Here is a 26,802-nt window from a genome sequence, read left to right as displayed (position 1 = left end):
TCAAAGCCTTCCAATGAACACTGTGTATACCCAGTAATACTAGCGCGCAGAATACGCACCCAGAAACGGAGAGAGGTAGAATCATAGGCCTCTTTCGAAGGCGTCACATAGTCAAGAAGGCCTCCTGGTGCAGAGTAAGTGAGCTTCTGTCGAATTTCTGACTGTTCAATGATCGGGGAAAGGATGCCTAGCTGATTTTGATGCCTTTCAATTTGCCAAGAATCAATATTTAATACACATGTGAAATGTTCCACCTCGACAAATAGAATTTCAGCTTACTCCACGTTTCTCAGGAGAAGGCTCCAAATGCTTCCCAATGAAGCATTTGGAGTACTGAACCTCATCTTATAGCATCTGTATTTCAAGCAAATATGACATATCACAGGACGATGAACTTGTTGTGGTGTTGCCAACCAATTGTATTAATCTAACTCTATGATATCCATGCCTTGAAACCCAGACCTGATGCAATGACAAACTCCAACTCGTGCTAACCATGATGAAAAGAGGTATCTCGACGCCCGACAATGCCGCTCAAAAACAATCGCAAAAAGCAAAACCACCCCTTTACATGGGGTTCTCGTGAGCCCACTTGTAGACACTGGGATCACCACCCGTCAGCCTCAACAGGTGCCGCTCGTACGGCCCCAGCGGCTCTTCGACCATGACCTTGCAGAGCGGTGCGTTCTTCGACGGACCAGAATACTCCCAGACCCAGCGACCATCCTTGCACTCAGATGGGTGTTGAATGCTACAGTTCTCTCTGTGCTCCTGCGGCTCCCAGTCAGGGTGGTTAGGGACAGGGTCGTGGTAGTCCTTCTGTGAGAGGACGAGCTTCCAATGTTTCTTGAGAGCGGCGTTATCCCATGGAAGTTTGTCGTTGAGACCGAGACCCTCACAGGCCAGACGAATGCGGGCAGAGGAGTGAATACGTTCGTTCGTGTCCTTCAGAAATGGTCCGTCTCGTACCTCTGTCTTTGCGTTGACTTGCCGGTACCGCCCAGGCGACCGAGTAATCTTTCCGGCAAGACTGTACAACAGACTGGTCGTCTTCTGGATAGCGCCCAGGCCCCAGGGTCGGAGGGGATGGTTTGAGCTGTAGATGGGTTCGCGGGCCCACTGCTTACCCTTATTCTTCTTCTGCTGCGCAATGTAGAACGACTTTGACTGGCTCACGCAGCGCTCGAGTGCGCGGTGGTTAAACTCGACGCCAATCGACGCGAGCTGATCCATCATCCCTGTCCGAGTCAGCGAAAGATCCGTAGTAATAACACTGTTGACTTACAGGCAAGAGTAATGTTGGCCATGCCCTGATCGGCCCAGCCGCCTCCGCAGTTGGAGTGGTTGCCAGGAAACCAAACTTGGCGGAGATCCGTAGACAATCTGTTGGCTTCCAAACGCTCCCATACTGCGGGCTGGAAAGAGTAGCGGGTCTCGTCGAGTGCGAGAGCTTGGAAGGCGTGCTCGATCCTGTCTGAAAGGGCAGTGTCCCAGAATCTGTACTCCTCGTTGGATGCGTAGATGCCAAGCTTGTTCAGCCAGGCGATTTGGGGGATGCCGAGGCTGCCAACGGTGTCCCAAACGGCTGTCTCTGATTAGCTATGATCATGTTTGACTTGAGCAAGGAAACTTACCGACTGCCTTGACCTTGATGATTTCTCCCTTGCCTTCCTGCTGTCGAACACGGGTCATGCCACGCTGTCAAAGTTAGCACCCACCCTTCACCAAAACCGACTACAGTAACTCACCTTCTCCAGCTTAGCCCTGTACTTCTCCGCCGCATCTTCGCCCTTGGGCTTGTGCTCAAACGGCAGGTTCGGGAACTCGTCCTTGTACTTGTCGTTCATCCAGTTTTCCATGTCCTTGAAGATGGGGTAAAAGTGCTCGACGCCCTCGCGGGTCAGCAGGCCCAGGTCGGCAATCATGCCGGCGACGGAGCGAACGGTGTACGCGCCGCGCGAGAAGCCGATGAGGATGATCTCGTCGCCGTCGCAGTAGTTGGCGCACAGGAAGCTGTAGACCTGGCGGACGCGCTCCGACAAGCCGAGGCCGAATGCGCCGCCGGTGAGGGCGTCGAGGGCGTTGGAGCCCGTGCCGACGCCAGACTCGTACTCAATGACCTGCACACGACCGTCGCTGCACTTTCGGCGAAAACATCTCGAGATGCGGGTCACGTTCGAGGGGATCTGGAGCCCGCCTTTGGGCTTGAAGAGGGTCGGCTTGATGTAGCCGCTCTCCCTGGGAGGTCGTCAGCATGGGATGTTAGAGGGTTTAGAGGGCGGTGATGTACTTACGAGTTCATCCATGTGCCATCGCAGCATACAATGAGCCTCTTTGGAGAGTAGTTCATTCCCTCTGGAGCAGTCGGGACGTCCATTGCTGGCGACGATCTGACCCTAGGTGGATCGGCTGGGGCGAGGAAGCGATGCGTAGGATTTAGGTAGTAGGTTACGGACGGGTCTGACTACGTATGTGAAGCTGGGATTTCAAGTTCTTGGATGTTGGTTCAAAGTTTTTAGCAGGGCCTAGTTGGTCTTGCTCGTTTGCGGATGTTGCGATCTTCACTTTCCCCATGGACCTGCGGATGCCCCTTCTTTATAGAAGCAGGGGCTACATGCCGCATTCCACAGCATCGGTGTGGCGCCCCTGGCACATCAGGCACCCAGATAGGGCAGTGGCATGGGTGAGGCATAATAGAGTCAGCGGAAGGCATCGTGGCTCACAAGGCTGCCCTATGGGAAGGCACCCAGTCCGCGGGTGCCATCGGGGAAGGGGAGGTCTTGCCAAGGGGAGAAAGTGCGCGGGGTGGGGAGGCGCGCCGTCGCGCTGCTGCTCGGTTGTGCGATGCCCTTCGCCGAGAGCGAGGCTGAAGCTGACATTGAGGTGAAATAGGGAAATGTTTGCCTGCTAGCGGTGTGAAACCCTTGCTAGAGGCATGTTGAGGAAGTAAGCCTGTACAGGCATCACGGCAGGCGAGTACGACTCTGCTGTGTCTATTGGCTGCCTTGCGAGCAGCTCAAGCCCCCGACGATGTGGCGTGGGGGAGAGCGCGAGATGGTTGTTGTTGCACATCGGAGGCAGGAATGGAGGCGCGGGAAGACGGCTGTGACCTGAGAAGAGTCACCAACCAGAGAGCCTGATTGAGTGCTTCAGCATGCGAAGACAGATAGACAATTGAGCAATTGACGATTCACCGGTTGCTCAGCCTCCATGGCCTGCATCGTTGTAGGAATTTGGGGGTTTGCTCCCCACTCCACCACCATCATCGTCATTTCCGTAGGCAGTCAGCGATGGGGGAAATTGGCGACCGCTCAGTGGCCGGCCGAGCCATGCAACAGAGATGAGCGCCTCAAGCCTGCATCCCGCCGAAAGGACTGAGCCGCCCGGGGAGAAGCGAGGAGCGAATGAGAGCTATTCTGTAAGTGGCAGGTGACGATCCCGCTTGCTGGAAAGGGTAAATAGGCGACATTGACAGTGGCGGTCCCCATTGGACGGTCGCTGGAATGACTTGAAAGTTGAAGATCGCAAGGCGACACGATGGCGGTGTACGCCAGAGGCTTGTACGGTGTTACTCCATGTAAGACCGAGGACAAAGACTGACGTTTGTCCTGCCGAGGCATCGAGTTACTCGGGACTTTTTTTGAGTTCTGAGGGTAGTGCTGCTCGCGGTGTCGTTGTGTCAATATTGAAGAATGACAGAAGACGATGAATAGCCCGGGAAAGACGGTTTAGAGGCGGTAGAAAGTGGGTCTTCACTGTCATTTGCCCGGGTGCGACCCGACAGCGCTGGAATATGTCAATGTCAATTTTGACGGCTCTTCCGAAGGCAGCCCTGCCAACTGATTACAACAACAACTCTCTAATGGCTCACCGATATCAAAATCAGGGTCTTGTGGGATATGAGGCCAAAATTGAGCCTCAATATGACTACAGTACATGACGTTCGTTATGACAAAGCAGTTCATCCGAAGACGAGACGAACCGAGGCATGTCTCCCAGCTATCAGCTGAACTCAAAAAACGCCGTCACCGAACTTTCGTCTCAAATGAGGCAACGACATACCAATGCGTGCGTCCTAGAGATGTCGTACATCGGTTGACTCATGAGGTGAATTAAATGACCAACATGCGCTTTCGCGCGGCTCAATGTCTACCTGGACATTTGCAGCTGTCCGCTTACCCAACCGTCGAATCAGTCGCAACTGAGCCGTGGACAGCCATCCGTATCAACGCCTCCGCCGCCATCTTCGCGCACTTCGCCTTGAAGATGAAAGTGCTGCCTACAAATGAGCACGATAATCATAAGACAATTACGCAGTAACCAGACCGACGTTCAAAAATACTCATAAAAAGCCCGCGTGAACCTCCCCGCTTCAGCCTCCGCCACACCCGTATCCCGTCTGACTGTACCAAACCCTCCCCAAGATTCTCCCCCTCCCCTTACACCACCACCACCATCGAATCGCAAACATATGGCTACCGTCTGACCTCCAAGCCGATCAACTCAATCCACCCGTCTCTCCGATCCTCCAATCCAAAGACAGTCTCACAACCAACAGCATACGCCACCCCCATCCACCCAAGGCACAGCCGCAGGAAGCTACCACCTCTCCCTTTCTAAACATATCGAAACCCAAAAAGCAAAATCCCATCACCAACTCCTCCCTCGTAAAATGCAAAAACAATCGTCAAGAATCCCGCCCTGCACAAACTCTTGGCAATAAACAAAGCCACTCTTCCTCCTCGCTCCAGCTGGCTCGTCTTGGCAGCGCCAACTACCGAACGTGGCTTCTCCGCCCCCAACCAATCACGCCAAGAATCACCACCTGAGCACACCCAAATTAGGCAAGAAAAAAACGAGGACAGGGGGGCCATCGAGCAGCCATCCAGCCCACATTCTTCTCCCTTTGCAGCTCCACGACTCATGAGACCGCCGCCATTCCAATAGTCCGCCCTTCAGCCCTACAGAAATCGGCAAGGTCGACGGGTTCGGGCGCATCTCGCAGTCTTCGGGTGCATCGAGATGCGGCCGCAAATGTGGTTGCGTCTGCGGCAAAGTCAAAGTCAACCTCATTCGAACCCGATTAGCCCCCGCAAAGGCCAGAGACATGAGATAGTACAGTATTGAGACATGCACACCTGCAGTGACCACCTCCGTCACGTCTGCCACGCCCTGCGTCGAACATCAACATCACAGCTTCATGCAAAAGCAAGTCTGAGTCACTGTCTAATACCGCTTCTGAGGCGGTCCCGCCATGCTACTGCTAAAGATGACAGGCAACGCTGCGTTATACAGGAAGGAAAAAAAAAAAAAAAAAAAGGCGTACAAACACATGGTGTGGGTATTACATCTTCTACATGTTGTGACAAACATGCAATGCCGGCCGTGACATTTTTTTTTTCTCTGGCTGTGGACTCCCATTGTCCCCTTGCAGCAGTTTCCTCTGCTGCTAGTCTAATGCTTCCGATTCCCATGGAACCTGCACTGTGATTTTTCCAGACCTTAAACCCAAGGTGCTCAAAATATGCTCATTGAAAAAAGAAAAAAGGTGGCCTCCTCTCGTTCCAGAGACCTATTCCTCCCCAAACAGAATGCCAGTGTGCTCCGCGCACAGCGACTCGAAACCCAACCAGTACACAGTGTTGTTGTCGTTGCTGGCGTCTGACCAGGCACCTCCGTCCGTCTCCCTAATCTCCTTGGGGTACGGGTGGGCAGGGTACCACACCTTGCCGTTGATCGGGTCAGGGCTGTAGCCTTCGCCGCCCCGGAACCAGTTGATTGCAGAGCGGGTCAGGGAGCGGGAGTAGGGGAAGAACCACAAACGTGGCCAGAAAGCGTCCAGAGCACCCTTCTCTCCGGTGACGTGGAGAAGAGGGAAGGTCTGCTTCGTAATGATGTTGGCGCCGAATTCCGACTTGCGGATCAACTCGTTGACCGTGGAGCCCATGGTCTCGTCGGAAGTGGTGTTGAAGATGCGCTTGAGCGACTTCATGGCGTCCGCCTGCATGTGCAAGTGCCAGGGCACGAACTCGGAGTTGTTGCGCGTGTTCTGGTTGATTTCAACCGAGTACAAGGGGCCGATAAACCTTCGCCAGTCCACCCAGTCGGCGTAGCCTGCCCATGTCTGGAACAGGATACTCCAGTAGTCCATGGCAATGTGGAAGTTGTAGCTGTACTGAGGCTCCAATTGCGGAACGAAGCCATCCTCCGGGGGACGCATGACTGCGGCGTCGGGGTTCTCCTCCTTTTGCATCTCAATACGCTCAAGCTCCTGCAGACCCCAAACATCGCTCATGTAGAATTGGTCGCTCTCTCTAAACTCGTACTCTGGGTCGTACACTTCGTTGATGAGGTCCAGGGTGGCGCGGAAGAACTCGCGAAGCTCCTTGATCGGGCCCATGATGGTGCCGCTGTTCAGCCATCTCGGGTGGTTGAAAACCATGTCGCCTGTGTTGGTCAAGGGGCCGAACTCTCTGCCGTCCATGTTAGGGACGGGCGGAACAGCCCAGCACGCGGGTCGGCGCCAGTCCACCGGCCAGCAAACTTTGTCGGCGCCGAAGAAAATGTGTCGTCCAAGGGGTCCAGCGAGGCTGGCGGCCTTCTCGGGTCCCAGCTGCTGGATAATGCGTTCATCCTCCAACGCCGACGCCTTGAAGTACCGCTCAATCATGACATCGGGACCGAACTGCAGAAGGACATCGTATCCGTCGATCATCATGAAGAGGTCATCGTTGGAGGATTCGGGGAGATCCTCGAGGTACCTGGTGACGACGCGAATCTTGGCCAAGTGCGACAGAGCAGCATCGTTCTCACCAGTGCCGTTCCATCCCACGATGGTCGGGGCGCCGAAGCGGTTGACAGTCGAGGAGACGAGGGCGCGGCAGAATTGCAGGTTCGGGGCGCTTGCGGCGATGAGGAAGTGGAAACGGCCGACACCGGGAGACTCGTCCTTGCCCTTCTTGCCCGAGGGGGCGGATGATTTGCTGCCGGTGACGCTGGGCAACGAAGCTGAAAGGTCGGGCTGGAGAAGCAAACGTCAGTGTCAAGTCGCGGCGGGTGTCTCAGAGATCCGTAGGAAGGAGTTCGGTCGATGTTTCAGCCCCAAGTCGGCACGTGGGGGAATTCCTCTCTCGAAGAATGCTGCCCCAGCAGATCACGGACTTGCGACGTCGATCAAAAGGACAAAGAACTTTGAAGTAACGACAACGAAACAACTTACCCAGTTCAGGCTCTCCGGGACGGTGGACTGGGAGAAGATGAGGAGGAAGAGGACGACAATGAAGCCTGCCAGCAGAACGAGTCTGCGGCCTTTCAGTTGCATCAACATTGGGCCGAAGCGGGTTTCATTTAGCTGCCGGATTGGCTTGAGATCCAGGTTGGGCAATCTTGGGGGTGGTGAGGCGCGCGCGCGAGGTCGAAGTAGGCGTCGTGACGAGGGGCGAAGCGGTAGCGGCAACGACGAGGGCGACGTGGGCAACGATGACGAAAGTGCGGTCGGGTATTATAAAAAGCGTAGCGAACCAAAAGAGCGGACGGTAACGAGAGCAGGAAAAAGAAGTGGATGCACTCGGTCGAAGATGTCGTCGGCGTCGTCGTTCAAGGGGGGGAAGGGGAAGAAAAAGGTAGAAAAAATAGTGGAAGAAATGCTTCCAGGTTGTGGCAAAGAATTTGGCCGACGGGGGAAGCAGCGAGCAGCTCGCCCTGCCGCTGTGGTGTCCAAAATGCCAAAATGCCAAGAAAACACACGGAGTATTCCCAAGAGCTTGTCTGTGAGAGGAGGCAAGGACCTGGGATCCGAAGATCGCTGACAGGTCTCCTATTTTTTTCGCGGGTCGGCGAAGTGACCTCGCACCTCGCACTCGCACCACCTCTGGGTCACGGTCGCCTCGTGGTGTCCAGTCAGTGCAGGTCTGTCTCTGTCGTGCCGTGTCTTTGATATCGTCTAGGCCTGTCTTGGGCTTCTTCCGCAGGAGAGAATGGAGCAAAGGAGGTACGGAGACCACGACTTCACCCACAGCGCAAGGGGTAGCGGACAGGTGCGGGCAAGGCGGTCAGGCGTCGGCGGGAAAGACACAGCTGAAGCCTGAGTGGCAGGCCTGTAATTGAGCCGCACTGGATGATTTGGCGAGAGTCGATATTCCTGCAGAGTCCGGGGAAAGAAATGCGAAGAGGATGGGAGGGAAATTGGGGCTAGACTGGACTCGGTGTGGGCCGGATGCACCACTTCATTCAACTCAGATTGGATTGGATGATGCAGGCAGGAAAATAAAAAAAGAAGAATACCACCACCACCAAAAAAGGTATACGGGCAGAAAGGGAGGGTGAGCACCGAAGAAGGAAGACCCCTCTCAGCAAATGTCTTGGGATGACGGGTGCAGCGGGCCAAGATGGCGGTTGTGGCCAGTCAGTTGCAGGAAGGGAGAGACGGTCACATGGACGCTCTTAGGAGTCTGAAGGTGCTGTAGCCACCTAGATACTTAGGCCAGGTACCGACCTAGAGAAGACAACTCAAGGGAAGGGAAGACAGCACTAAAAGCCTACACAAGGGGCGGAGGATGCGGGAGACGGGAGGGAGGGCAGCGCAGGCGCAGCTCAAGTTTAGGTGCAGGTGAGGTGCAGTGATGCGCAGGTGCAGACCGAGCAATTAGGGGCACCGACGGCGCAGCGTGGCGTGCGGGACGTCGGGACTGGCGGAGAGGGGCTGAATGCATGGAGCTGGGCAACAAGACGGAGTTTACTGCGGGCGAGAGAGATGTTCGGCATTGCGATGCACTGGCCTCATCAATATCAACGGTCGATGGTCAGGATACCTACCTTAGCTATTCGCATCTTGCCTAGCGTCGAGCATCTAATTACCTAGTGTATCCGTCCTTGCGGAGAGAGAGAGAGAACCCAAGATAACTGCTGACGTACGCACAGCGATCAACCTTTTTTAGAGCGTCGCGACCCTGGGAATCATCTTCTAGGCCACGCAAACAAGCGTCTCAGCGGCTCCCATTCAGAACAACCCGCGTATGAAGAATAGCCTACTGGGTCCGGTTGGGGTCGTTGGATTGGGGGTGCCCGGTTGATCATCTTACAGCTTGGGAGGGAGTTCCGCTGGCAAGCAGAGGCTGACAAGGGCCGGCGTCCTTCGATTGGCCTGGTGGAGGGATGGATGGCCCCAAAAGGTGGTGAACCCAAGATATCAGAGTTGCCGTCTTGTGCCGGCTTGGACGCTTGGTATCGCGATACGCAGTGCCATGTCAGTTTCGGTCTGCAGCGTGGTCCGGCTGACACTGTCTTTCGCTGCAGCAAGTGTGCCACCTCGTAGCTTTGGCAGCCATGGCAATGAATGACAGACCCCGCGCCGCGACTCGACTCGACTCAAGCCGTTGGATTAAGGTAACCCAAGGGACGCGTTGGTGGCTTGATGTCTGAGACTGAGATGCGGTGTTGTGCGAGGTGAGGCCATGCCAGGCCTACAGGCTACTGCATAGGTAGCAAGGCTAAGATACCTTACTTCGTGGGGCATCGTGGTATCGCACATCTGCTGTTGTGGCCAGTGTTGTTGTCTCAACTACTGGATCTGTATCTGCATCTGTATCAGCAAAAAAGTGTCTCTTTCTTACCTTGCCGCCGTGTATCCGCAAGATGTAATTATGAGCGACACAAGTATCTCCACCGCGGTTTCGTTGTGCAAATCTACCTGGAATAGCGACGGGCTCCAGATAGACAGACAGCCACAGAAGGTGCCTGTCGGCGGTGGTCAGCGAGATTCCGCCAGCCGTGTCTCCACCGTCCCGTCCCATCCCTTCCCACTCCTACGGCGCAGCACCCTGCAGAAGCCCAAGAAGCCCACGGCGAACGAGCCAGTGACATTCACCCGCCAATCCAGTGTCGGCTTGTCGTCATTTCCGCCCTGCATGTCCCGAGCCAGTCGCATCCCACTGATACAGCACTCCAGTTAACGACGTGGACCTGCCCAAGGGCTTCCGCCTGCCTGGCCTTGGCTTCCCCTATTCTATCGCCCGTCTCCTCCTTGCTTCCACCCAAAGTCCCAGAGTTCCGCTCCTCCTCCCCAAGAACCGAGCTGACACCCACCCCCAACCACCTACCACCCCTCCAAGGCGCCCAAGGCCAAGGGAGGGAGCCAAACCCAAAAAAGGATGGGATTTCTGGGCATCGCCAGACCTTCGGCTTTGTCGGCTGCCCGTCTATCTGTAGACTGTGTCTGTGTGGATTGTTTTCCTGTGCATTGCCATCCCATCCCATCCCCCGAGCGGCTTCAGGCGCTGACGAGAGCGAGGCGCGCGTTGCCCTACCTGACCTATCTGGAAAGCTAATCAAGGTACCGTTGGCACCTACCTGAGAGGGCTCTAGACTCGAGCTAACGTGCCTTAGGTACTTTCCGTCGCAAGTAAGCAACTGTCCCAGGTACTAGCGTCCCTTTTGCCGATTTCGGCACCGTACACGAATGACACGAATACTCGTTCACAGGCGACAGGAAACAGCTCAACATCAGCTTCAGCTCAATATTCGTTGCTTTCCGCTATCAATCTATCAAGCTGTCCTGGCAATTGCTGCTTGGATGCTTGTCCATGCCCAGAGCCGCATTTAAATGAGATCGGCCAGTGATAATGACTCTTTTACCCACGCGCCCCTTGGCGGGTGGTTCGCTCTGCCCCCACTGTTTCCGCCGCCTCTGCCTTGATGAGCCAGTGAAGCTCCTATTTGTGACTGGCTGTGCTGTAGACTGTGACGTCCTCGATCCAAAGTTGGCATCATGTAAGCAGCTTTTTCGCCAGAATGATTGCTGCCCCAGTTGTCGAATCCCAGACCGGAAGGACCTGGAATTTCTGGAAACGCACCTGGCAGGCCCATAAAAAATAAACGTTGGTGGGCGCGTGCCGTTCGCCGTCCGCCGTCTCAGAGTTGAGAATCCAGACCGATTAAAACGGTACGTATCGATGATTATCTAACTCTGCCTGGACTCCATTCGGTGTATACGTACCCCAGGTAGGCAGGCCTCATCTCAGAATCATCCCAATCACTCCGGTCCATCCAGAGTTCTAGACGGCATCATCATCTTCCTTTTCTTCGCGCATCACCACACTTCAACCCCGGTCTGGGAGCGGTGATTGTGTGCCCCAACCCCGGCCCTCCCACTTTCCCATCCCGCGATGACACCTAAAAAAAACACTGTATCTGACCCCGTCTCCTTATTAACTGGCCCGGTTTCGCTACCAGTAAGCCCCTGCCATCCGGTCGCACCAGGATGAATCAGGGCCCAGGCTTACGCGGCTGCCAAGGGGCCCTCCCAAGACAAGCTCAGTTCGGACGGAGACCAGGGCCAAGTACCTTTCTGGCGGAGCCAAGCCCATGGAATCGACAACAGAGCCCGCCCACCGCTCGCTACTTACCGCGCATTGCCGTCAGTGCCAGTGCCACATCTGCTCTCCAGCACTCTGTCCCAGACCTGCCAGAGGGGCGTCCTCCACCGCACGCGCTGTCGTCAGTGCAAGACCAGAGATGAGGATAGATGATGACAGTGGCAGCAGTGGTGCCCACGGTAGAGTGAAGGCCCGCCGCCTTTATTTATCGGAGGACGGCCCTTCTGGACGCGGGGCGGCTGGCGAGTTGGGATGGGAAACTTCAAACAGCAAGCAAGCAGCACGACGGACGCAGAGTAATTAAGGCATTTACGGATATCGTACGGGCCTTTTCGAGGTAGAGTGCGCGCTGCAATCAGATCCAACGGCTCAAACGGCGGGCGGCAGCTTCTGCTTCAAGCCAGTAACGGCGGGTAAGATGGGTAGCAGGTCGCTCAATGTACATCACACACACATACACGCGCTATCGGCATCCGCATCACCCCCCAAAAGGCCTCATAGCATGGCCGGTAGCTTCAAGACTACGGCTATTCGGATGGTGTTGAAGCATCGAGACTGGAGCAGGCGGCCAGAGTTTGCGGCGTAATAACCCCCAAACGCCGCGTCCCCTGGAGCTTGATGGCCGGCGAGCCGTGATGCTGCTCATCTGTGACCATCTCTAACCCATCGGGTTGAGTTGACCTGACTCTGAGTCTGTGGCTGGGCTATTGCTGCGTACGTCGTCCGCGTGTGCTCATCCTCCCTCTCCACGTAAGTCAACGGAAGTAAGGCACGAGAGCAGCAGTTTATGAGGTTTGATTCACCACCTTACCCCTACCTTAGCTGGCCTATCGTCGCGGGGCCGGGTTTGAGCCTACGTGTGCTTGTAATTTGCTCTTTCTGCCGTCGAGATGGAGTACGGTTATCCGTACGTTAGAAAACTGGTATTCATACGTTAACGCCACAACCTAGGGGGGGCCCTAGCCACGGCACCAGCCCCAGCCTAAGAGGCCCACACCACGATGTACCGCGCCCGTGCCGCGTGCACGCCGACCGAACTGCAATGTATTCAAACCGGGCGGAAAAGTCGAGGAAAATTCGTAAAAATAAACGGAAAATTCGGAGGGCTTTTTAATAAGTAAAGATACGTTTTCGAGCTGGTTAGGGTTAGTTAAAGGTTAGGGTTAGGGGTAAGTTTGGGGTAAGTTAGGGTCAGTGGTTAGAAGTTCGGGAATGTGATCATTGGGTTCTGGTAAAGTGACATTGAGCGAGGGATGTGGTTGGCAGAAGGGGGGTAACGTACGAATATTGATTTTCTAACGTACGGATAACCGTACTCGTCGAGATGAGCCGTAGAAATTGCCATGCAGTGATCTGGTGACAGTCACCACCAGAAAAGCACCGTACCTTTCGTACTTACGGACAGCCAAGTACAGGGAGCGACTGAAAGACAGAGCAGAGCAGAGCAGAGCGGCAGCAAGGAGCCAGAGGCAAATGCCGCCAGCCGAAACGTCATTGATGCCAAGCACGGAAGCGAGAAAGATGCCCGTTTGAGTATCTCGGCTTCCTCTCGTTCCTCTTCTTGTCCTTCCCCCCTCCCCTCTCTCGCCCACGGTGCCTCCACCAGGGGAACCACCACCAAGCAAACCAACCCACGTCGTGACCAGCACCCTCGTCGGGGCCCCTCTTCTTTTTTTCCCACTTCAATTCCCACTCGCCTTTTCTACCGTTGCTTTCTCTGCTGCTCTGCCACTCCAGTCCTTCTCTCTCCACACGTTTTTTGTCGTTCCTGTCCTTCCCTCCCAATCCTTATTTTTGCCCACCCCCCCTGCTCCCAGGCTCTTCCTTCTCCTGGGTTTCGACATTAACATTGGTGCATCGGATTTAGGTACGGCCTTGCAACGCCGCGATCCGAAGTCTTGGGTTCATTTGTCCCTGTTCCACTGAACAAACACCCTTTGCTGTCACCCTCGCCTCCTGTCTCCCGTCAGCAACCTGCCTACCTATCCTATCTACCTACCTGCCTGCACTCTGCACCTGCAGCTCCCGATCGGCTCTTATTTTTCCTCCTTCACCCCCTCGAGCTCACTCACCCTCCCGACGCTCTGCCTCTCGTTTGGACCTCTTCTTCTTTTTTTTCTTTCCGGCATTTTCGACAGACACAACACACAGTCATTTCTTCCACTCGTCGCTTGTTGGTCCGATTTTTTAAGCTCGACAACTTACGCACGCCCGTTTTGAACGCCAAACTCCCCACGCCCGGGACCGATCTGCGTCGTGAAACTTGGACAGTCGTCAGCCATTACCACCCCATTCGCAGCCAGGGTTTAGCACTTTGCGGCGGACACACGGCCTATAAACAAAATAACATTTCGACCTTCCGACGAACGAGAAACGATCCAACTCTCTCGACATTTACGAGCAACTGAAAAACACACCGAAGAAATGGCCGACAACTTCAAGAGCGAGGCCCGGCGGAGTGAGGAGGGCCATGGTCTCCTCAACGGCGATGAGAAGCGCGTCGAGGAGAGCTACGATCTCGAGGCCGCCCCAAGCCCTGCTACCGAACAGCAGGCACAAGAAGACAAGACCACCAACAACAACCCCGTCGAGTACACCATTTCGCCAAATGTCAAGTACGCCTGGTTGTGCGCCTACTTTTTCTTCAGCTTGATTTTGACTCTCTACAACAAGCTGGTCCTAGGATTCGTACGTGGCTTCCTCAATTCCCTCTCAGTCTTGGCAAAGCTTCCGCGGGCGGGAGCTCTGCCAAGATGAGATGCATCATTCACCAACTCTCACAAAAAAGGCATTCACTGACTTTCTGCCCAGTTCCCCTTCCCATGGCTTCTCACTTGCATCCACGCCACGTGCGCGAGCTTGGGATGCTTCGGTCTGTTGAAGGGAGGCTACTTCACCATGTCCCACCTGGGACGCCGTGAGAACCTCATCCTCCTGGCGTTTTCTCTCCTCTTCACCACCAACATCGCCGTCTCCAACCTTTCGCTGTAAGCATCCAGATTCCTCCCGGGCACGCCGCGCGGCGTCTCGCGGGATCCCGCTGGTTCCGCCTCCGGATGAGGCGGGGCCAAGCCTTCATGCAAGCATCATGCTAACTCACCTGAACAGTGCCATGGTCTCGGTAGCATTCTACCAGGTCCTCAGAACCACCGTCCCGGTCTTCACTGTCGGTATCTACCGCACGATCTTTGGCCGTACCTACGAGAACATGACCTATCTCACTCTTGTTCCCGTCATGATCGGTGCCGCCCTGACGACGGTCGGCGAGTACACCTTCACCGATCTTGGATTCCTGCTCACCTTCGCTGGTGTCATGCTTGCTGCGGTTAAGGTATGTTAATTTTGGTTCGCCAATCACCCGCCCATCATCCGAGCTTTTTGAGTTGTCGAGTCGTGCGCGGAGAGTGGCTGTTCCAATTGGACCCGTCGTCCCCGCCGCCTCTGAAACCCGATGGCCAAACCTTCAGCCCATTTACAGTTTACTTTCATGCATGAAATGAGGCGCTGACGAACACTTCCACAGACCGTTGCGACTAACCGCATTATGACCGGCCCCCTGGCCCTGCCCGCCATGGAGGTGCTGCTGCGCATGTCGCCTTTCGCGGCTATGCAGTCCCTGGCCTGTGCCGTGGCCGCCGGCGAGCTGACCAAGCTCCGCGATATGGTCGTTGGAGGCGAGCTCGGCTTTGCTACGTTCATCGCCATCGCTGGCAACGGCGCTCTCGCGTTTGCCCTCAACGTCGCCTCTTTCCAGACGAACAAGGTCGCTGGTGCCCTGACCATCAGTGTCTGCGGTAACCTCAAGCAGTGCCTCACTGTCCTCCTCGGCATCGTCGCTTTCGACAGCGTCGAGATCCACCTCTTCAACGGCACCGGCATGCTCATGACGATGCTCGGTGCTGCGTGGTACAGCAAGGTCGAGCTGGACCGCAAGGCCCGCAAATAGACGACTCGCCTTGTCGGGCGACGAGTGCGCTGTAATGCGCGTGTAACGAATATCAGTAACGGCCGAAAAGCATAGAGTCGGACGCCAGGCAGAGCCGGGTCAAGTCGGCGAGGACGTGGGCACGAGGCGTTTGGGTGGAATTATCGACACCGAATTCCAATCGGCAACTTCGACGTCCTATAGGGCTTGACGATAGCAAGAGCTGCGTCTCCCGAGGACAGGATGCATGGACAAGTCACGCCGGCGCAAGCCGAGTTGAGGCTGCCGCAACCTACGACGCTAATCCGAGCCGCCCACCTTCCTGAAAAGCCGTCAAAAGTGTACGATGGATAGAAGCAGGCTCCGTCAAACAAGCATGCATGCGCATCCATACGGTTGCGCATCAATTATATACCCTTCGCATGGAGTAAAGGAAACGGGCATAAACACGGAATTGTTCTTTTTTATTTTCTTCTTCTCTTCATGGGTGGGGATTCTTCTTTTTCCAAACCAACTTCATTTGTCTTCTAGAACATTTTTCTAAAGCCTCAAGTCAAGACAAGACATTGGTAGTAATTCAAACTTACCATTTCACAATTCAGGTTTTTCCATGCGTGATCTTGCCAGTGACTGAGGGAGCTATCTGAGTGCTAATCTAAGGCGACGCAGCTTGATGAATCCAGACCGGGCGACGGCGGATGACATGTCATCAACCCCACGTGCGGGTGTCGTTGAAGTGGTGTGGTCGGGTGAAGTGAGCCGCCCCGGTCCGGCCGCGCCCCCCTCACTCACCCTTCCAACCTGCAGACGTCGGTCGGCGTTGGAGCTGATTGCTGATGGTGTCATGTGAACCTAGTTAGACCACACCCTCCTTTCGGGACGCGGCTGAGGGAAAGGATTTCAGAAACCTTAAAAAACCTCACCTCATCCATCATCACCTGGTTCTTTTGATGAGTGAGAACCACCACCCCGAAATGCAGCGCGCGCACCTGCGACTGCCGTAATATGACGACTGCTATCGACGTCGGTGCCGACGAGACGCGCAAGGTCGCCGCGTTCCTTGCGCGGTGCGGGTTGAGCGCGGAGGAGGCGGTGCCGCGGATGCATGAGTTCGCGAGGGGGCTGTTTCCCGGGTGCGAGGTTGTGGTCGCGCCGTTTCAGGGGTATTGTTCTTATACGCTCCTGCTTGTTCCCTTGGGCCAGGACGGGGAGGAGAGGCGGGATTCGGGGTGCGAGATTGGCGATGAGAGGTTGGTGCAGTTCAGGCCGAGGAAGCACGGTATTGACGTCGGGATGTGCGGGGAGGCGAGGAAGATTCTGGGGGGAGGGGTTGGGGTGCCGGTTGTGCAGGAGCTGGGTGTTGTTGAGGGGGAGTTGGTTGGGTATGTTCTTGAACGGGTCGGTGGTGTTTCTCTTACGGAATTGAAGAGGGCAAACGGTTTGAAGGAGGAAATGCGGAAGAGGGTTGTGAAGGACCTCGCGGGGATGTTTGCGGATTCGTGGAGGGGGAGGAGGGATGCTGCGGCGGTGGTGAAGGGGAAGATTGGTGGGAGCTTGCGGTGGAGGTTGGATGTTATGGTGAAGGGCTTGCCGAGGGAGATTAGGGGTGTTGTGAGGAGGGTTATGAGGGAGATGGATGAGGTTGAGGGGCTTGGGTGGGTTGTCACCCATGGCGATCTCGTGTCTGACAATATCATGGTGAAGGGTGATGGGAGCGTGGTTGGGCTTATTGACTGGGCCGAGGCGGAGTGGTTGCCTTTCGGGGTGGGGATGTACGGGCTTGAAGAGGTCCTTGGGGAAGATGTCATTGTTGACGAAAAGACTGGGAGGAGCAGATTTGAATATTACCCCGAAGCCAGAGAAATGAGAGACCTCTTTTGGGAGGAAGTTGGAAGAGTGGTTGACGATGAGGGCGTTTTGAAGAGGGCGAAGTGGGCACAGATCTTGGGCGTGCTGCTATGGAGAGGCATTGCGTTTGATGATGGGGACTTGGGGAGAGTTGTGGATGAGAGGGACTGGTGGGACTTGCAGAGGTTGAGGACTTGGTTGTTCGATGAAAGAGGATTGGGGATGAGGGAGAGGTGGTGGGAGAGGGTCTGGAAAGGTGTGAGGGAGTTGATGAGTTGCCTGTGATGAAGTAATGAGAGACTGCTGTGAATAATGAGGCGTATATACGAATAATACTAGAGACGACGAACAGAGAGGAAAGGCATCCGTTTGAGGTCGACTCGTACTAAACTACTCACTGAGATTAGAACATTTCCTTTGGCTTCTCAGAAGAAACCACACATACGACACGGATGTTGCATTGGTGCCTGCTTAGAAGCTTCATGAAACGTTTCGCTATCCCTTTATATCTTGACATAAACGAGGCTAGAGAGACTGACTGCACATTTCCAGTCACTGCCAGCACCTTTGGCATAAAAGTATCGTCCAGCAGTCATGAGATCCCCTCGTCAACCAGCCAATTCGCTGTATCAGCCGAACGATATTCCCAGAGTACTTGCGAGCCTTACGAGAAGCTCCTGACGCCGTTACGATGATAACAGGTATTTGGCACTATTTCGGTAACGATTGTTCCTGCTCCTCTCCCTCTTCAGATTATTCATACTTCGATAACACATAGTTGACGGACTGTGACGAGTGCTCGTTGGCTTAGCCATTGCAGTTGCAGCGTGTATCAGACACCCTTCGACATATCTAGATACTGGCACATATCTGGAGGTTGATGGAGCGATTCAAGAACGATTGTTGCCGAAGCTTTCCAAAAGTCTCAGGGGCTGTTTTTAGACTAAATGTCACATGGTCTTGGCGATGAAGCCTGCAAACCTCCCAACTTACACCTAGAGTTATCATCGCTCTCCTTTACATGGCAGACGTCCCCATGATTTTAACTGGTAGTCTAGCAATAGAGTATACCCACAGGATTCTGGATGCAAGCCCATGCATGCCACCGGAGTTGGCCGCGGTGACGCGTGCAACACACCCACTCGGTGTCGCATGCGTCTTTCCTTGCGATAGCCAAGCTATATAATCTAGAGCAGCTTTCTGCACTTCGGGACGTTGGCGAAGGTGTACTAGACGCAATCAATGATGCATGATCCCTTCATGCTGTAATAGCTTAAATTATGGGTTTGGCCTGAATCGTTCTCGGTGCTGCCGATGTTGGCTCTATAAATAGATAAAGTAGCAGCCAGTATCTATGTATAAAAGCAGCGCTTGAATCTCACCCCTTTTTCACTTATGAATACGTTTAAATAAATTACATTCAACTCATTATATCTTTTAAATTCAGTAGCGCTGTCGCGGGCGGGCGTGTGATTTAGAAATTGTAAGCACGGTTTGTTGGGACCTTCACATTCACAAAGCGTTCGCCAATGAAGTCATGATCACTGAAGAGTTGTTGCCATTTGTGACCAAAAGGATATCGTTTATTAAAAAGAAAACACAATGAACTAGGTTTCTCGTGTTCTCTATCGTGCCGTCCATTACTTTACATGCTGTAGTCTGTGAAGCAAAGGAATGATCCTGGTCAACATGTCTTCCGTCCATATTACTCGTCTGTGTGAATGCCATCTTCTGCTTCGTAAAACGTGTATCAGCGTAGAAGTTGTTCTAGTCTTGCCCGTCCCTCGAATATATAGTCTAGCTGCCATTCTATCGTACATGATGCCTCCCCATTATTTGTTGTTCGTGTGACGCTGCTTAGCTGCTGTTCCTTCTTGAAGACATGAGATTTGCCTCGGTTTAAGCGCGGCCACACCGGCTTTTGTTACAAATCGAGGACAATATGGGCAGACTCGGCCAGAAAGATGGCGCCGATGGACACAAGACTGAAGAGAAGCGCGTTCACGATTGGCCTTGTCTCCCATCGGATCATCAAAGCGTACATCGGCACACGTATCCGGCCGTCACGCTTTTCGATTCTGACAAACAAGCTTTCGTAGAGACCAAAGAGGCAGTTATAGCATGACCAGCACATGTGTTCGGGGTCTCTCAAGGCCGCCGTGAGCGCCTCATCGCGGACGGCATTCTTGACGAGAGCTTTGGTGGTTGGCAAGCTGTCGAGGTTGGGTACATTAATGTCGTGTAGTGCCACTCGGTAGACTGTCAGCTCTTGTAATTTAACATATGTTTGAAAGAACCTTCCGAATCGAGTGAGGTTCCGTTCGTAGGTGTCACGAAGTGTTTTGGCAAAAGTCCGCGAGTCTTTATCTGCCGGTATGCGGACTGTGAAAGCAGGGGTGTTCCCAAGTCCCAAGGACTCGAGAAGAACAAGACAAGAGCGTATGTGTCTCTGTTGAGTGCGAGAGTGCACATCTCGTGATTGTGTGAGGCGCCAGTGTCGGTCATGCAGGTAAGAAATCTGCATGATGAGCAGCTCAAGATTGAACCTACGAGGTCGATATTCGTGCAAGTTGAGGAAGTTTCGTGGCCCATCCTACAAGGGGGTATACAGTAGGTAAATCCAGTAAGAGCACTTCGCTGATATTCATTCATGTGGTGCTATTATGAGTACGAATACGTCATAAAACCTGTGAAGCTCCTCCCCAAAGCCCCATCCCCCAGCCCCGACAAGGGGCTTGAAGATTGCAAGCGATTGCGCAAATGGTTAGAGTCCTTTCTTAGGTTTGGTGGCGCTGCGTTTGTGCAGCCGCAACTGTTCCCTGCCGCACGACTTCGACACAGTCACTGCGGCCGCAGGCAATGTGCAAGGGAATCGTAGCATAATGGATGGGTTTCGAGGAAAACGCTGCTAGCCCAAAAAGCCCAAGAGAATGCACCCTCCATTATTTCTCGTCAAGAAGGCTCAGCCGACCCTCGGTGTCTACGTTGTAAGGCTACTAAGCTCCTGAGGATCGCAGAGCCCTAGTGATCCATCTCTGAGTGCTGTCTTCAACCAATCGGAGATCAATCATAAGCTGGAACACCGTTGGTTGGTGAACGATGGCCAATTTTTCGGAATGTTTGTGTATATCAGCCTGTTAAGTGGAAGAAAATCTCGCACTATGGTTTATTCAGAGCAGCTCCAATCATTGAAATAATGAAGACTGCATTTCATCCTCTAGTTCGACGCCTCTCAAAGCTCAATACTGGCCATGGGACTGAACACTGAATTAGCACCTGTTATTCCTGGTTATCATAAGCAGCATCACGATGCTTAGTAGGCATCTATCAAAGTATAAACAGAGTTTATATATGGTGGCGCAAACCTCCACAAACTGGATGTGGCTGGGCCCAAAAGGTAGAAGATGAATACGCATTTGTTAAATGAGGGTAACCTTGAACTCTTTGAAGCTGATGGTGACGAATCGAGTCATCTTGAGATGTCTAACTTAGTAGGTTCAATAACACTGCCTTTAATGTAACTACATCTCGCCTCTCGATCGATCTCAATCTTCATGAATGTTTTTTACATCGTATCATAGCTTGGCCGGCGTTGCGAAGCTATCCAATTCGATATTCAAAACAGTTGTCATACGTGAGCAAGTGTAGTAGAAGCCCTGATAAGTCAGTAAGAACCTGTGACAGATGGAAGCTGGAACCTTACCTGAAGGGTGACCAGCTCCACAATCTCACGATCCGAAAGCTCGGCCTTTGCGCCCGCAAACACCTTGTCATCCACCTCAGGGCTCTCGACGACAGCCTCAAGGAACACCAGCAGCGCCCTCTCCTTCTGCGTGAACAGATCTTTCAATTTTTCAGAACTCTCCTGTCCTGCTAAGAAGCCCTTCTGCTTTCCCGCCTGGATGAGAACCTCGCGCTGCGCATCGGTCACGCCCTCCTTGGTCGACCCCGGGACATGGTGCGAGAATTCGTACGTCGACCTGAACTTTGCCGTGCTGAGAAGGATCGCCAGTTCTCGGTTCTTGTTGGAAAGTTCTAGGTTTTTAAATTGAGCTGCGCCGATGCTGCCCCAGTGCTTCGCCGTGGCCGGGGCGTGGGCGAATTGCTTGAGGACGTTGAGGCCCTTGGCTTGGGGGTCGGGAGACGGAAGGCGTGCCATGTTCTTGTGCAGGTTTCCTGATAGAGCAAATCAACATGCAAATTAAAGAACTCAGAGGTTTTTCAAGAACAGTTGCGCGGTGGTTCTGTTTAGTAAACCACTTGAAGTGTGTAAGCCAGCCCCCGAGCCCGAGTGCCTCGGCAGCCCCACTATTTACCGTTGATCTCCGCACGAACTTCGGACCTCGGCTCCGAGTGGAGACGCCGGGGTTCGACAAAGACGGAGTTCGACACTCCCGGGAAGTCCGCAATCCTGGCCGCATGTCATATCTTGCGGCGCATGTATGAGGAGCATTGATCATAAATGAGCTGCCGGGGAGTTTCGTCTATTTCTATTGCTTGCACTGGCAGCCGCAGCGGTAGTGTTCAAGTAAGATGCAACATGGCGAAGATTTAGTATTGCCCTTAGGCCATAGCAGTAAGCATTATGATCATATTCCGTATCTTCGCACCAGCTGTAGTAGTTCATTTAACACATTGCTTCCCTCCAAAGCGGTCGTTCCGCGTATAAACGAGCTCAACCAGATTTTAGCCACAACGCAATGTCCTCCATCCCTCTTTAAACAGTCGTGCCTGAGTCGATCGTATCTTGAAACTGGATCAACCACCAAGAGGTTTTGTCCGAGATCATATTTGACCTCATCACCAAATGGCAGCGTTTACCATTCAACGTGATAGGTACGAATAAGCGGCCAACAGGAATGCTGACCGATGGCAGAGGCAGCCGTTGTGCTCAGCTGATGATGAAGCATATTTCACATTCTACTTGTGACGGACTACAAACGTGTCCCCGACTCATAAGGCTAGAGATTGAATTGATCTGATTCAATTCACATTGGCTCTGATCTTGTTCATGTTTCAAAGCTATACGATTTGGAACAACTCATATACTTGTTGATGACTGTAGGTCATCTTTCCTGCTTCAGTGGTGCCCCATTGTGGCAAGGCTCTAGTGCGCGGGATGATCATACTTCAAAGTGGAATTTGAAGTAGAGCATGAGCTTTAGTTCAGAGATAATTTACTGTATCTTCACTTGCGTTGATTGTTACGTTGCAAACGAAGTCACTCACAACCTGTGAGAATCGTGGCAACTTATCAAATGGTTTCAAGCTTTGTGAAGACCTTTCAGAGATTTCTAGTTGATGGATCAAACCTGAGAACCCTTCATTCACGGTTATAGGTAGCAATCTGGTATCTGCTCGCGGCTTCGGTGAGATCCACAGGATAGTCTCAAATGTCTTGAACGATAACGGATTCACAAGATTGTGAATTCGCAAAGCTCTCATGATATCATTTTACTTCTGTGAGGGGCGGAGTTGTTACTTCCCCAGCATCATTTCAAAAGGGACCTTTCAAATGGCGCTGACTCGCCTCCATAAGTTCGTGGGCCTGATCCAGTCTGTTCAAACACACACTGCGCAGCTGTCTTCAGGCAGAGGACAACGGCTTCTTCGTCTTCTTCCTCCACCATCGTCGATCTTCACGAGCCCGTGAGAGGGAATCGTTGAGACGCGACATAAGAGCAGGCAATGCAATGCCTCGCATTTATCACAGTCCATCACATACCAGTCTCCACCGATGGACGTGTTAATCGAACGAGGCTCTAAGAAACCAAGACCATCGCCGATGTTCCTGCCAAGATGTGCCGAAGCCGAAATGATCAGGAACGCGTTCAAGAGGTGGAGCTATATGAGAACTCTATGCCGTCTCTCGACGAGCGAGAAAGGCTTCCTGATACGGCAAGTATTAGTTCCAATGCCAGTAAGAGACGCCGTGGGGATGAAGGAGTGGCTAAAGTGGATCAAGTAAGCGGGAAAGGCGGGACATCGGAACCACTGAACACAGGTCTTGGAACCCGGCGAGGATCATGCGTCCGCTGCAGCCGATGTTTGGTCGAGGGTCCATAGGTTCACTTGGGCTTTCGGGCTGTTTCGTGACGATCCTCCTGGTAGGAAGAAGAGAGTTGCAGACAGTCGGCCTGGCTGATCGAGAACGCAGCACGCGAGACATTACCCGGGAGGAGAGGTCACGACTGAGTCAAGCGCGGGGAGCAAGCAGCTGCGAGGCTCGCGGGGGAAAATAGGCTGTGTCTGAGCTGACTGAGCGAACTAGTGGCTCGAAAAGAAAAATGGTTGGGAGTGAGACCTGCATTCAACAATGAAGGCATGAGATTCCTGTCATTGATGCAGCTGTTGGCTTCCTTGGTCAGCGTATGGATCCAATTAGTCAACAGGTAGGATTGATGTGCCTCGGTGAGGGATTTTCCATGACCGGCGTTATTGGCTTTCCCAAGCAATCCGAAGGCAGCTAATAGTCCGAGAGGAAGCGGCACGGAAAGCGGAAGAGCAGAGGTTGAGCAGGGAACAGAGCACTTCCATGGAACCACCTTAGTGAACGACATGAAGAGGAAAGAGTACGTACCGTCGGATCCATCACAGCGCACAGACACAGATTAAAGTAAGGTCGGTGCACTGGCGCACAGTCCTCGGGCTTAGGACGAGATGGCACGATGGCGCTACAGGTGGGAAACACGAGGTGTGGCTGCTCATGGCAGATGTCACGCACTTTTCACGGTAGTCTTCGAGAAACATCGGAATAAACTGCGTCGTGGCTGGTAAGAAGGAATCGGGCGCTGATGTTGGGGCACCATGCCACGAAAAGGTAGAGTTTGGAACGCTAAAGAGGTTGGAGTTTAGGGCGAGGGGTATTGTGCCGGGAGGGGCTATGGGGCTACGGATACGCTATGGGGCATTGAGGAGGGCCATCACGATCTGCGGTGACAGTTGGATGCAAATCCCCCGCCAGCAATCCCCGCCGAGTCTTATGCTTATTCTGTCCACAAGACGTTTTGTTTCCTCTGTTCGCCCCAGGTCTGTTGCTCGTATAAGCAATTTGGACATGCAGCCCAGTGCGTTGTGCATGGCAGGAAAAGCACATCTTGTTCGATTTGCATGTGGCTTGCATAAAGGCGTCTGGAGTCCAGATGCTTTTCCCTCTCACTGCAGAGTGCGGTCAACGGAACTGCTGGTCTTTGGGGGCCGGAAAGACATGCCAAAAGCTGCACACACAACACACAGAGGGAGGTCGGGAAGCATGAGATGGGATGAATGTCGCATGAGAACCGGGACAGCAGGATGCATGGTTGAGATGGCAACCACCACTTCGCTCAGCTCAACCTCTCTCTCTTACCCACGTCCTCTGTTCCTCTGCCCCTCTCCTCCCGCCGTGGTATTCTCTCCTCATCCTCGCCCATCCCGCCCTTCTGGTTCGTTCGCTCCAACGTTCTCAGGTTTCTCTCCGGCCTGTTCGTCACTTCTTACAGGCTATTCCCGCCCTGGTTCCAATATTCCATGTATTCCCCACACCTCCAGTCCGTCTTCCCACGCACACCATCACGCCCACACCGACAACCGTAGGCGCCACAACCCACATTGCCCGCCCTTGTCCCCTTGCCCGGCGTCGTCCTCTGCATATTCAACCTGCAGCCAGTTCCTGATCCTACCTCGCCCTAGGCATCTGTGCCGCTCCCGACGAAGCCATCATCGCACCAGCCATCGAAAGCCCGCTGAAAGCCTGCCACGCCGCCCCGCCCCGCCATGCGTGCTGTCGCCCTTCCTTCTCGGAGAGACTTGGTCACAACAACTGACCCTGTTGGTGGTGTCGACCGACTATCCAATATGCCACCGCAGTCTTGTCAAGTGCCCTCCGGATATGAGATCGGAACATTCGGGTGTCGAGCCTTGCCGTGGACAACATATTCAAGTGCGCAACTAAGACAATGCAGGTCTTGAAGCGGGCACAAACGCTGCGCAACTTAAGAGATCATAAGAGCACCGCCCGCGGAGGAACCGCAGACACGGCGCCGCAAACACGCAGGCCTCACGAGACGAAAAGGCATGACATGCAAGGCCGTAGTCTCAAGGTTCTCCCTGTTCGCTGACCGTCAGCAGCGTAGGCCGCGCACCTCGCCTTGAGCATCAGCACCATGTTGTGGTGCCACCAACCCGCAGCTTATTCGTGCAACTTGCAAGGACTCGAGAGCTCTGCCGCGACAACCCTTTCGTGCGCTGGCCGCAATCGAGCTCCAGCATCTCACCAGTCGAGTCATCCATTTTTCTAAAGCTCGTCGACCAACATACGTCCAGTATTCCCGATCCAGCATGGCGCGTTCCATCCGTCAGGCCCCATCTGCCCACTTTACAGTCGCCGGCTTCTTGGGTCCTTGCCTTAGCTGCCCTACCGGGACTATCATCCGGCGAGCTATTGGCAAGTGCTGCTGTTCCTGTTAGCAAACACCACATCGATCCCGGCGGCCAGCCTAGCTCGGGCGACCAAGCATGCCCCGCGGAAAACTGCGAGGAGCCAGGGCGATCGCTGATGATGCTCGGGCAACAACGGCAATTCTCAACTCTGCCGAGAATTCGCATGTCAACCGACAGACGCGTCGGATTATCGGATCACACGCGAGTGCGCCAGTCTTGGCTGCGTCTGGTCGGAAAGCCTTCGACTATCATCTCACCCATCTTCAAGCTGACATCACCAGCCACATCTAGGGACCCGAAGTGGGATGGGAAGCACAACTTGGAGCCTCTGTCGACTGCCGGACTCTAGGTACTATCCGCCGCTGGCCTGGTTACCATGTTCGCGGCTCGTCCACAAAGTTTGGCGCCCACACCAAATCAAGTTTTGTACATCGTCCGCTCCTGGTTCACCTCACTGGTTGGACGCGTTCCTGTACACCAAGGATTTTAGACTGCAGCATCATGCGTTTCTTCATTGGTCGGCTCCCGTGAGCTGCAGATCCTTGGCCAAGTGCCACGACCTGGACACGAGCCCTCCTCTACACACATCAAGCACGGTTCTCTGTCCAACGACGGAAATCTTTGTACCTCACTCCAACTGCCTCATGCCTAGCTGGCAAGTCTATCAGGCATCTGCAGCTAGAAAAGACTTGACAGCTTCGGCTTATTGCTATCAAAAATACGAACGAGCCGCGTCCCCAAATCGTCAATTTCATTTCGACGACTTGGACCGTGAAGAGCTAAGGCTGTAGCCCACAAATAACGCTTGCCATTGAAATCACAGACTTGAAGGTGACAAGGAGGGGCACGGTGATCGCTGGCAAACATCACCGTCACGCTTCTGCAGTGCTGCCTTGCCAGCATCTTCAGCTTGCTGGTCAGACAGAGTCAGCAAAAAGCCCTGGCAAAGCAGCATTGCCTCTCTGTCGCAGCCTGCAGCGATTCCTATGACCACGATTGGGCTGAGTGACCCCGGAAAGCTCACCACATAAGAGACAATTATATTAACTACACATACGCAGTTGTGTGTCATTGTGAAGGCCGGCCGTGCCCGACAACAAGCGGCCAGTCATGGAGACCTGCACGTTCGAGCATCGCGTCCGCCTCAACGCCTAGGCGGCATCATTGACAGGGGCCAGGGCGGTCTGCCTAGTCTCTGCAAATCCGACGCCATCGGCCCTGTTCAGCTACCTCGGT

The 26,802-nt window shown here is 53.9% G+C and overlaps 5 protein-coding genes across 5 annotated transcripts; 2 read left to right on the top strand and 3 right to left on the bottom strand.

Annotated features, from left to right (window-relative positions):
- Window positions 1-567: 567 nt before the first annotated feature.
- On the bottom strand, window positions 568-2,377 carry CGCS363_v006753 (Uncharacterized protein; the record flags this gene model as incomplete). Its single annotated transcript, XM_036638602.1, has 5 exons — window positions 568-1,238; window positions 1,286-1,585; window positions 1,635-1,698; window positions 1,749-2,238; window positions 2,295-2,377. The coding sequence occupies 5 exons, from the start codon at window positions 2,375-2,377 to the stop codon at window positions 568-570; spliced, it is 1,608 nt and encodes a 535-aa protein (XP_036496080.1).
- Window positions 2,378-5,572: 3,195 nt separating this feature from the next.
- CGCS363_v006752 (uncharacterized protein) lies at window positions 5,573-7,327 on the bottom strand (the record flags this gene model as incomplete). Its single annotated transcript, XM_036638601.1, has 2 exons — window positions 5,573-7,021; window positions 7,220-7,327. The coding sequence occupies 2 exons, from the start codon at window positions 7,325-7,327 to the stop codon at window positions 5,573-5,575; spliced, it is 1,557 nt and encodes a 518-aa protein (XP_036496079.1).
- A 6,469-nt stretch (window positions 7,328-13,796) lies between these two features.
- Window positions 13,797-15,318, top strand: GONST5 (GDP-mannose transporter GONST5; the record flags this gene model as incomplete). Its single annotated transcript, XM_036638600.1, has 4 exons — window positions 13,797-14,060; window positions 14,184-14,359; window positions 14,481-14,703; window positions 14,896-15,318. 4 exons carry the CDS (start codon window positions 13,797-13,799, stop codon window positions 15,316-15,318), a joined length of 1,086 nt encoding a protein of 361 aa, XP_036496078.1.
- A 984-nt stretch (window positions 15,319-16,302) lies between these two features.
- Window positions 16,303-17,430, top strand: CGCS363_v006750 (uncharacterized protein; the record flags this gene model as incomplete). Its single annotated transcript, XM_036638599.1, has 1 exon — window positions 16,303-17,430. One exon carries the CDS (start codon window positions 16,303-16,305, stop codon window positions 17,428-17,430), a length of 1,128 nt encoding a protein of 375 aa, XP_036496077.1.
- A 3,290-nt stretch (window positions 17,431-20,720) lies between these two features.
- CGCS363_v006749 (uncharacterized protein) lies at window positions 20,721-21,304 on the bottom strand (the record flags this gene model as incomplete). Its single annotated transcript, XM_036638598.1, has 2 exons — window positions 20,721-20,801; window positions 20,849-21,304. The coding sequence occupies 2 exons, from the start codon at window positions 21,302-21,304 to the stop codon at window positions 20,721-20,723; spliced, it is 537 nt and encodes a 178-aa protein (XP_036496935.1).
- Between the last annotated feature and the right edge of the window lie 5,498 nt (window positions 21,305-26,802).

Source organism: Colletotrichum siamense, assembly GCF_013390195.1.
Source record: "Colletotrichum siamense strain Cg363 chromosome Unknown KSG_Cg363_contig04, whole genome shotgun sequence".
In the NCBI taxonomy this organism is placed as follows: Eukaryota; Fungi; Ascomycota; class Sordariomycetes; order Glomerellales; family Glomerellaceae; genus Colletotrichum; species Colletotrichum siamense.
This window is presented reverse-complemented; position numbering and strand designations above follow the sequence as displayed.